Consider the following 11873-nt stretch of genomic DNA (forward strand, 5'->3'; position numbering starts at 1 on the left):
GCCGAGTCCATGAGAAAAGCTCCGCTTCGCTTTGTTCAGTGTGAACACCAGCAGCTTCGCTTTGTTCCGCCTTGCTTCGCTCAGCGCCGCTCGACTATCTGTGAAACGCACCCTAGAACACTGTAAGTATGCCTTCCATCAATAACAATATGGCCAATTTGATTTTATCGTTTTTCGATCTGGGGACAGCCACGTAGCTTGATGGATCTTTTTATGCTTGAACCTAGTACTGTATGCTACCATGTTTCGGGCCCCGGTGAAGTCGATCAGCCTCATTCCGTTGTCGGACGTTTTGTCGTGGAGGCTGAATTTTCCGACGGTAGCTCCAAAGATCCCTTCCTTACCCACCCTGGCATTGAAATCGCCAAGCAAGATTTTGATATCATGCCGGGGGCAGCGCTTGTATGTGCGCTCCAAGCGCTCATAGAAGAGATCCTTGGACGCCGCGTCCTTCTTGGATGGTGGTTCTCAGTTGAAGTACAGTAAATAGACGTCACACTACAGCACCCTGTGAGGAAACGCACCGGTTTGGTACTAGAGGATTTAGAACCCTGACTAGTGGGCGTTAATTGTCTTTTGCATCCTAGCAACAGGCGGATTTAACATGGCGATGTTCTACGAAGTGTCGGGGGCTGTTTCGATAGTTCCGAGCCAGTCCTAAATTCGATAAGTGGGACCTAGTTCTTTCTGCATCCCTTTTTCTATAGTTCCGAACCAGTTCTAAATTCGTCACCTTATATATAGATTTCTAATGGAACGTTTTTTCTCGATTATTTTGCGTATCATTGAACAGGAAGGGTTAGAAACAAAATAGGTAGGTCGCTATTTTAGAAAACGATGCTTTTCTAATTGTTTTTTCTTCCTGCCTCAATATATAATTTTTAAGGAAAAGTGCTAAAAAGTAAAATGGAATAGTTTTTTTAAAAGTACCACATTTCGCTGCTTGTGAAATGGGTGAGATCTACGACAAAGATCTAGAACGGAATTATTCGGGGTTTTCTGCAGGGCGATAACTCTTCATATATGTACATATCGTCGTTTAAAGTACAAAACCGCTTATCAATAAAATGCAAAACCTCGTATAAGAGGCTGCCTTATCCCTAATTATCTCTTCTTCTTATGTCTAAGTATCGATATTTTATTATAATTGGATAAGGGCTTGATGCCAAGAGCTTCCGGTGAGCAAATATCTTTTTTGACACAAATGTCAGTTACGAGGTTTTGCACGGTACGAGTTATGTACTTTAAACTACGATATGTATGTCTATATGTGTAAATCAGAAGAATAAAATGCTAGGCATTAATGCCTCAAAGCTCCTTATCATAGAGGTACTGCTATTTGAGAAATATTGCGTCTATGTACATATGTAAATATGTAAGTTGTTTAGTTGAACTCAACCTAAAGTGTTTACTTGGAATGGTGGTCATTATATTTGCATTACATTCTTTCTATTGATGTCTGCTTTGCAATGAATTCAGTTATTCATATTCATGGCACATACATATGTACGTACATATTTTTTCCTATTATTATTAATTTAGTTTTAGTACTCTTAAGTGCAAATTTTAACGGAAAACATTGATTCTAATTTGTTTTAAAGCTTTTTATGGAACTGTTTGGTAATGCGTTTGAGGTTTTATTCATACATATACTATTAGTTGAATAACTAAACGTTAGCAATATTTTATGTATTAAATTTCAATAAATAAGAAAGATCTTATGATAGTCCTTTTAAAAAAACGGTGCCAATTGTGGTATTCCCAATCAAGAGCAACAGTGTAGAACTTCTACATAGCACAACTGATTAAGTTCTGATATTATGGAAGGGCGTATGCTTGTGTTTGATGCCAAGAAAAAGAAAACAATACATATAAATTTAAAAGTTTTGCAAATGGCCGTGTTTTTTACACTACGGTGACCATATTTATGGAAGCCGAATACGGGACAAAAATAATTTTGCTAATTTTTTCCACAAATGCTAAGAGATCTTAAAAGCTTCTTAAATGATCCTAGATGTATTCACCCTGAAACAGGATGCTTATAGTAACATAACAAATTTGTAGGATATTTTTCTCGAGATTTTTAACCCGCAAAATTTGTTACATTTTAGTATAATAAAATGCAAGTGCAATCAGTGGTTAGCAGTGCCCGCTACCATTCCGCAGGCCCTGGGGTCAAGCCCGGTTTCCGACCAACATCAAAAAAAAAATAAAATAAAAATAAACAGAAATGTTTTTTTTTTTTTTATAGCGGTCGCCCCTCGGCCGGCAATGACAGTTTCTCATAAAAATACAATCGCTGTTTGGAGTCGGCATAAAACTGTAGGTTCCTCCTATTTGTATGACAACATCAAGGCGCACACCACAAATCGGCGAAGAAGCTCGGCCAAACGTAACATATTGTGTAAGCGCCAATCAATTATTATTAAAGCGCAAGTTTAAAGTGGCTAGGACTAACCGTTAATTTTTGAAAATTTTTTTTTTTTTTAGCGAAAGTTTTACGCATTTTTTTCATACAAAGTATGACAGAACATTTTTTGTAGGAAAGCAAATGAGCAGCACGTTGCACTTTATTATAGTAAATTTTAATGAGCTACAAAACTGCAAATCAACTTTTTTCTTAAGATTCTGCCTTTGATGAAACTTTGCAGAATTAATTTTCATAGTTTTTGCAAAAAGTCGGAAATTGGATTTCTATGGTTCTTGTTGGGAAAAGAGCTTTACTTTCATAAAAAAATAATAAACGTTAAATAAAAAAAAGCAAAATAGCCAAACCTGGCTAAGATGTTGAGTCCTAATTTATATTTTGGTCACTGTATGTGTTCCTCAATTCGAAGCACAGTAATTCAGATTAGAAAATAATAACTGTTTATGGAGAAAATTACGATCATATACCAACATCACTTAAGGTGTTCTTACACGATATGTATTTGCATCTGTACTTGCCACTTTTTATATATGGAAATGCCAACATATCGTGTAAAGGCAAATTAGATTTGTTTCTGCGCACAGCATGCACGTACATAGGAAATAGAAATGTTTCTATTTTCATCTGACACACAGATAGAATCATCTGAGTTTGGTTTATTTCGTTTTCAAAGAACATATTTTTAAATAGTTAAATAGAGACTGGGAATTTAACAGACATACGCAATTACATATGTATTGAAAGTCACATTTACAGATGCAAATACATATCGTGTAAGAACACCTTTAAAACTAGTTCATAGGCACGCCATTTTAAGGAGCTGTCAAGGCGNTAATTCAGATTAGAAAATAATAACTGTTTATGGAGAAAATTACGATCATATACCAACATCACTTAAGGTGTTCTTACACGATATGTATTTGCATCTGTACTTGCCACTTTTTATATATGGAAATGCCAACATATCGTGTAAAGGCAAATTAGATTTGTTTCTGCGCACAGCATGCACGTACATAGGAAATAGAAATGTTTCTATTTTCATCTGACACACAGATAGAATCATCTGAGTTTGGTTTATTTCGTTTTCAAAGAACATATTTTTAAATAGTTAAATAGAGACTGGGAATTTAACAGACATACGCAATTACATATGTATTGAAAGTCACATTTACAGATGCAAATACATATCGTGTAAGAACACCTTTAAAACTAGTTCATAGGCACGCCATTTTAAGGAGCTGTCAAGGCGTGGAAATCCCGAACACCGAACACGGGACAAATATAGGACATTAAAAGAAATACAGAACATTTAGCGTTCCGTATAAAATAAATAAATAACCAGGACAATTGGCCAAAAAACAGGACTGTCCCGTATAATACAGGATGGATGGTCACCGTATTTTACACGCATACATGTATGTACATCTACGCCTAACGTTTTAAAAACAAAGCATCGACAATCTCCACTTAAAAATAAGTAATTTTGATTTTGTCGAGAACTATTCATAAGCGCACATAAAGTTAGTCGCTTAGAGCTCCATATAAATTTTAAGCGCAGATACATTTGCGTGTAAAAAAACACGCTTAATGAGTATATATAAAAATAAGAGCTCTTCCTCTGTTTGTGTGGCTATGTGAAACTCTTTTATTTTCGTCTATCTTCAAGTTATCTAATCTTCCTCATGAATACCTTTAATGTGTCCTAAGTAGTAAACCTTCGAGATCTAATTTATTAATTATTGGGAAATGTGTTAATACAAATATTTTTTAAAAGTATGAATATTTTTAAAGAAAATTGATTGTACATCACTATCATATAAATGATTTGTGTTATTTATTATTACCCTGAATGCATTATATTCTTTTTTGGTTTTAAAAACTTTGTTATAACAAGATCTCATTTTTAAAACAAAAGATTTTTCAAGCCGATTTCATGAATTGTATAAAAAACAAGTAAGAAAGTCTAAGTTCGGGTGGAGCCGAACATTAAATACCCGGCGCAAGTATTAAATATATGTTTTTTCACCTTTCCGAAAGCTACCGCTAGATGGTAAGCCGGGGTGTATCAATTTTGAGTAAATTAGCGTCCTTAAATTTCGAAATATTGCAGTTTCAAGCATTTCTGAAATTTACCGTTATATGAAAAGCGGCCGTAATTTTAGTCCGATTTCAATAATTTTCAAGGTTTTGCTTTTATGTGGCAAGCACAATAAAGATACCGAGTTTGGTACAAATTGATAGAACGGTTACCGATATACATATATGTGATCATAAGTGGGCGCTGCCACGCCCATTTTCCAAAATTTTACCATAAACGTATTTCTTGGTAAAGAATTGTTGCAAGCATAAATTTTGAATAAATTAGCTTTAATATTTACTGATTTATCGAAGATTTTGTATTTCTCTAAATTACCGTTATATGGGATGTGGGCGTGGTTATTGTCGGATTTTTAAAATTTTCGGCCATTTAGTATGCTGTACCAAGGCCAACAACAAGAAATTGGTGCAGCGGTTACCAAGATATACACATGTAACCATAAGTAACGCCCATTTTCCAAAAATTTATAATATTCTTATTTTTCGTCTAAAAATTGTTGTAAATATCAATTTTAAGTGAATAATCTTCAGTAGTTACTAAAATATCGCAGTTTTCGTATTTCCTAAAATTACCGTTACATAGGATGTGGGCGTGGTTATTGTCCGATTTTTTAAATTTTTGGCCGTTTAGTATGCTGTATCAACGCCAAAAACTGTGCCAAGTTTGGAAGAAATTGGTGCAGCGGTTACCAAGATATACACATGTAACCATAAGTGGGCGTGGCTACGCCCCTTACCCATTTTCCAAAAATTTATAATATTATTATTTTTCGTCTGAAAATTATTGTAAATATCAATTTTGAGTGAATTATCTTCAGTAGTTACTAAAATATCGCAGTTTTCGTATTTCTGGAAATTACCGTTATTCCCGTTCGCCCATTTTCAATACCAACCTACCTTGGATTAACGAAAACCTACATACCAAATTTCGTTGAGATATATCAATTTTTGCTCGAGTTATCGTGTACACCGACGGACGGACAGACGGACGGACAGACAGACATGGCTTAATCGATTTCTCTATTCATTCTTAGCATTTCTGTCTACATTTGTCTATATCTATCTCGATTCGTTTTGGCTGTTACAAACAACCGTTATGTGAACAAAATTAATATACCTTTGTGCACAAGTGCGCTCGGGTATAAAAATTGGCGATTTTTATAAGAAATGGCTCTTTTCTTTTTATTAAACAATATGGACAGCCTGCTGGCAAGTCACACTCTGCCCGTTAACTGACAAACCATTTTACAAATCTATTTAAAATAGAAACATGTGCGCCAATAAATGCAATGTTGAACAGGCCAAGAAGTGTTTGCCCGAATTCATCGAAGTTTACCGGTCCTTACCCCACGTCTCCATTTTTTACTAAATGCGTCTTAATATCTGTCAAATTTCTGTTTTAGCTTTGTCCCGTTTTCTCATGTGGACAACTGGCTGTCCTAACATATGCCTTTCAAAATGGTATCAAGCCAATCAGAGGGTCAATTCCCGTTCTGCGTTATCGTGAAGTGAGGTGAAAAGTATAAAATTTACACCGAAATAAATGCGGTGCACAAGTTTTATTTTTATCAGATCGATCTGTACCCAATGTAGATGGCAGTTTTCAAACTACATACGAAATTACAGCTGCTGTTAAGACAGCGATGGTCTGAAATTCGGCAAGATAGATATGGTTTAACAGTGGAAATTTGCGGTCTCCACCTGACATTTCTGTCTTACCACAGCTTTTTTAACAGAATCTGTAGAAGGTGGAACGGTGGGGTTAACTTCGTTGTGTTGAAAGACGAGTCAACACGTACAAACGTGACTCGCGAGTTAGACGCACCGTCTATGACGCCAATAAGAGTTGTGTTTCCATTATTTGTTGTATGTCAAGCCAGTTTCTTTTTGTTTGTGATTCGTTTAGTTTTCTTATAATTCTCCCTTTGTACATTTTTGAGTGTGTATGTAAATATAACCATATAGTTTAAGTTAGTATGTAAATAGATACATAATTTGTATTTTAATTGTAAGAATTTTCTCTGCCATTTCTTGTGCGCGTTTCACTACCTACTTATTTATCTACGATTAAGTACTGCGATGCAATTTTCAAATTCCACTTCAAAGGTAGAGGATTAATTTATATTCTAACATAGTAGATCGTCTTTTCCATATTAGTCATATTAAATAATTATTTATTCTTTTAAACTTTCAGCTTTTTTATAATATGCAGCGAAGAGCCGTACAATACAATATGACGACGATAAGTACTCCATCAGGCTGTGCGCGGCAAGATANGTACTTACATATACAATATGACGACGATAAGTACTCCATCAGGCTGTGCGCGGCAAGATAGCTTTTTTGAGCATCACTTTACTAGATGTAAATACCTTTTTAATATGCGTCAGCGAAAATTGCTTGGTTAAATATTAAAGTGTAGTTTTAGGCGCAGATATGCGTAATAGTTTTTAATCGGGTACTACATATATACTCCCGTAAGCATAAACTTCGTAGTCGAAATTTACGCGACAAAATTTACGGACTGCTTTACCTCAATCCTTTAGCTCAAATTATCTTTGGAAAGGAATTAAATAATATATCAAGTATTTTTTATATGTATCAAATATTGAACAATAAATTTAAGGATAACTTATCATTTTTTTCAAATTTGATTTTAAAAGAAAATAATACGCATGCTTTCAATAACCATTTTTCCGAACGTTTGCGAGAGCGAGAAAAGCGCTTATAAAAAGTGAAAGTTGATAAAAAAATAATGACAGACTTATGATTTTGTTGACTTTGTTAACTGATTTTGAGTTAAATCAGCTTATCTTATATTTATAATCAACACTTTAATAAAAAAAAATTAAAGTCATTATAGAGACAAATATTTTTCCATATTTCCGCTAGAAACTGCTCCTTCGTTATAGGAATTTATAATAAATATATTTCCATTCGAGCTGTTTGATTCTGGTTCTATACATTAAAGAAACCCTACAGGCAAAACTCTAAGTAGATCACATAATATTAATACATTGGCGCTTACACAATGTGTTGGTGTTTGGCCGAGCTTACCCTTCAATATGTGGCATGCGCTTTGATGTTATTACATAAAAGGTAGGGACCTACAGTTTTACGCCGACTCCGAAAGGCGATTGTATTTTTATGAGAAGCTGTTCATTCCCGCCGAGGGGCGACCGCTGTTAAGAAAAAACTTGTTTTCTATATTTTTTGCGATATTGCTTTGACCACGGCTTGAACCCAGTCCCTGCGGAGTGGAAGTGCGCACTGCTTAAAACTACTACACAGGCAGTTGATCACATGCTGTTAAATTAATATAATTAATGTATAGGGGCCCGTGACTTTTCAATCAGTTTCTCTCGACGGCCCTGCTTACGGTGGTTCCCACTCTGGACAGTCCCACGTCGGTGGGTCGAAAATGTGCAGAGCATACGATAGCAAGCTCACAAGGTTTAAGTATTTAATCTCTTAAAACTTTAGTACTAAAAGGGCACTGTTTGCTGGCATCACATGCCTTTAAGTTGACTTTAATCAATGAGAAATTCGCAAGAGATGCAGATCGGCCCTATGGTGTGCAAGCTTGGCCTTACGTTGATCGGTTTCTGCTGTTAAAATCTGCAATTTCAGATATTTGATTATTTGAATTGACCATAAAAACTCGGGTTACGAATCATTTTTTCGCGAAATTCTTCTGAAAAGTTTTATTTCCATCTCTCCTTAAGGTATTATTAGTTAGGTAAATAAAAAATCCCCGCGTTCAGAAAAATTATTTTCTTTAATTCAATTTTTGAATTCGTTAACCTAGATCCAAGAGTTTATGGTGGAGTCTGTATTTTCCCGTTAATACAAATGTATGTATGTTTTTCCACTGCATTTCTAAATTTGTAATTTAATTAGCGCTTTAGTTTTTGCTTTCCTTTTCTACCGTGGCCGCCTGAGAGAGAATACACCGTCTGAGCTTATCGGAGCTCGAATCACTACCCGGTATAGTTTGTGTGCTCCCGCGCACGTGGTAGAAACTAACCGACTCAGGGCCGTTTTGTCAAGTAACCTGCAACTTTAAAGCTCACTTTATATTTAAAGGTTGCATTAAAATGTATCATTTTGTCTAAAGTGAAGCTTTTTGTTATCGCTTTTAAATTGGTTTACAACTAAGAAACGTACATACATCAAAAACCGATAACAGAAATGCTTAACTTTAGACATAGCTTTATTTTTACTCCAACCTTTGAATATAAAGTGAGTTTAAGGTTAAAGGTTACTTCAGAAAACGGCCCTTACTTTCCCATTTTCCATTTGCTTTCGCACCATTTGCATTAGGAATAGAGCTTTTCTAAGTATTAATCGAAATAGAATAGCGTGAAGGTATCGAAAATAGCCTTACGCGCCACATGCATTAGGAATGGAACTTTTCTAAGTATTAATCGAAATAGAATAGCATGAAGGTATTGAAAAAAGCTAAATGAATTTTAGTCAACACTTGTACAATGAAATTACAGATTTTTAGTTTTAATATATTACCAAATACAACTAAAACTTTCTGGGGCTAAAAAGGTGCTAGATAATTTTGAAAAGAGCTAGGAGCTAAATTCCAATTTTTAAATAGAAAATAAAGAGCTAAATCTAGCTCCAAAATCACCAAAATGGCAACTGAGGTAATCTCGCGACAATTACTGAACATAGGGAACGCAAAACTGTTAATTTTTCGGCCACGAACAGTTTCCTTTAATAAAGTCTGTTCCAGGTACTTCACGATTTGCAGGTTTTTAGAGGAAGCTGTTCCCGTACGCCACCCGCCATAATTATTAATGGCGAAAACAGATTTTTAAAATAAGTGGGCACATTTTTTGATAATAAAATTTTGCGGTTACAAAATCATCGGCAACGTTCAGAATAAACCTGTTAGGGTCGGTTGTTCAATATCTGATTAGCACTAATCGGAGGTAGAAGCTCCCGTTAAATACAACGACTGCTTTATAGATCACATGTTACATGCATGATGTCGACATCGTCGATAGTGTACTGGTAGTGATAACCAGATATGAACAACCGGTCCTTAGGATAACAAGTTTGTTCTTTTATTTAAATAGAATAACTAAAAAAAATCAATATTTGGGAATTAAGATGCAAGCACTGATTTTCGTTTCAATGTTTTCAACTCCTTTTCCTTGTTTTTATAAAACTGCTTATAATATCTTTAACTTAACGTGAAGTAAAAAACTGGCAACACTTGTAAGTCGTTCATCCATCTTCTTAGCATTTTAGTGAAATATGTAAGCTATGTTTAAAAATAATTGTTAATGTTTTCTTATGCTTGTGGCGAACAATGTTAAGGTAATAACAATTTTGATTTTAATTACATGTGAAAAAGGCAATGAGGGGTGGGGTTTAACCCCACAACCCCCCATCCCCTAAACTACTGTTGTCGATCTGACGTCTTATAAAATGCTTACAGGAAATGATTATAGTAATTCTTGATGAGTAAATGAACTTGCGCAAGCTATTTTTCTTAGAAATTTTATGAAAAATATAATTTAGAGACCTAAATAAATAAATTATGTAAAACGAAATTTCTAAATAAAATTAAGTTTTCATAAAACACATATGTATGTTCAAAGCTTTCTTATACTTGCATGCTTAAATTAATATCTTACAAATTTTCCATATTTTCAGTTAAAATAAACTTTACTACTTTTCGCTTTTCCCACAGAATACTTACGTGTGAAGCTCAGCTACGTAGTATAGAAGTTAAGCAACCAACGTTTTCCATTGGAAATGTTTCCTCTGTCTGTTTTGACTTCCGCTTCACTCTTTCAGAGCCATGGAATGCAGATGGTGCGACAGACTTCGCGCGGTTGCGGTTCGACACCTGAGTGACCACCACCACCGGTTGCTCCGCCGCCGCCGCTGAATCGGAAGAAGGAACTTCTTCGTCAGTGTTTGTTTCCAGTAGCGGCGCTCGGGGACTGCTGCTGCTGTTGCTGAGAGTAGTGCTGTTGCTGTTGGGAAGCACCCATATTTATGCTACCGTATGATGGCCGCTGGCTGCTGCCGCTTCCGCTGATAGCGGCTCCCGTACACAGCACTGACGAGGCCCGCGATAAAGAGGTGCGGCGCTTAGGTATAACGAACGGCGGTGGCGCTTGGGGAGTGTATTGTGGAGGCGTCGAGCTAGCGGATATCTGCCGCACAAAGTTACGCGCCCCCGACAGCGCGCTACTGGCTGCTGAGGATGTCGCGGCCACTGAGGATTGTACTTGCAAGGAGCCTGCGCGTGCGATGGTACCGGTTCTTGGTGGTATAGCGGGAGGTGGACCCGCTGGAGGACCTCGAGACTTGGCCACAGGCGGTGAAGTATGCAAACTCTCGGTGGAAGTTTGTGAGGGCACGCGTGGTGGTAACTGGGGTAAGGGACCAGTTGCGCTGCCGCTACTGCTGGTGCGACTTACTGGACTATGTGAGGCCGCATGGTGTGGTGGCTGTGTTTGTTGCTGTTGTAGAGGTGAAGTGGATGGCACTTGTTGATAGCTGATTTGTTGGTGATGTTCATGCACGGTGCTGCTTGTTGTCGTTGTTACTATGATTGGTGTGGCGGTGATTGTTGCTGGAGAAGCGACCGAAACGTGTGGTAATTTCGCTTGCGGCTGTACGGTGGCCGTTGTAACTGATGGCTTATGCATCGGCACAGTGTGGCGTGTGGTAATCGTTGTATTTCTGCCATTCCCTTGTTGTGGCGGCAAATGTGTTGTCGTTGATGGCGATTTGATGTTAGCCGATTGAGGTGTTTGCTTTAGTGAGGCCACTTGTGGACCAGAGCGAGGGCTAGTGGCGCCGCTACTACTTGGATGAGGTTGTTGCTGCTGTTGTTGATGTTGTTGTTGTTGTAATTGCTTTTGCTGTTGAGCATGTTGTTGCTTTTGTTGCGCATGAATGTCCTGGATTTGTGGTGTGATAACAACCGGATTTTTCTTTTGTTCTTGCCCAGCCGCGACATACGAGAAAACGCACAGCACAGCATAGCAAATTTGATCAGCCTTAGAGAGAGTGCAGAATATACATTGTTAATGTTAGAGCAATAAATCATTATTGATAATCTTATTTTACTCTTACTAATATTATAAATGTGAAAGTTTGTATGTTTGGATGTTTGGGAAATCATCACGCGGAAACGACTGAACGGATTTGCATGAAGTTTTGTACGCAGATAGCTTATGGGCCAGATTAGTTAATAGGCTATTTTAAGAGTTCCCACCTGTTAAAAAGTTTAATTTATTTAATATGCGGGAACGACTGAATGGTAACTCACATTTTTTCCCTGAGCAATTGATACATTTTGTATACACAA

The 11873-nt window shown here is 36.7% G+C and overlaps 1 protein-coding gene across 10 annotated transcripts in view; it reads right to left on the reverse strand.

Moving 5' to 3' along the window:
• Window positions 1-10096: 10096 nt before the first annotated feature.
• Window positions 10097-11873, reverse strand: part of Rab3-GEF (Rab3 GDP-GTP exchange factor) — a 224210-nt gene continuing 222433 nt past the window's right edge. For all 10 annotated transcript variants that reach the window (XM_017632680.1, XM_017632673.1, XM_017632698.1 and 7 more), the window contains one exon: window positions 10097-11562. In XM_017632680.1, coding sequence (XP_017488169.1) covers window positions 10462-11562 — 1101 coding nt within the window. In that variant the 3' untranslated portion in view covers window positions 10097-10461. The remainder of the gene's footprint in view (window positions 11563-11873) is intronic.

Source organism: Rhagoletis zephyria, unplaced genomic scaffold, assembly GCF_001687245.7.
Source record: "Rhagoletis zephyria isolate East Lansing unplaced genomic scaffold, Rhagoletis_zephyria_1.1 Rzeph_scaffold_00099, whole genome shotgun sequence".
NCBI classification, from domain to species: domain Eukaryota; kingdom Metazoa; phylum Arthropoda; class Insecta; order Diptera; family Tephritidae; genus Rhagoletis; species Rhagoletis zephyria.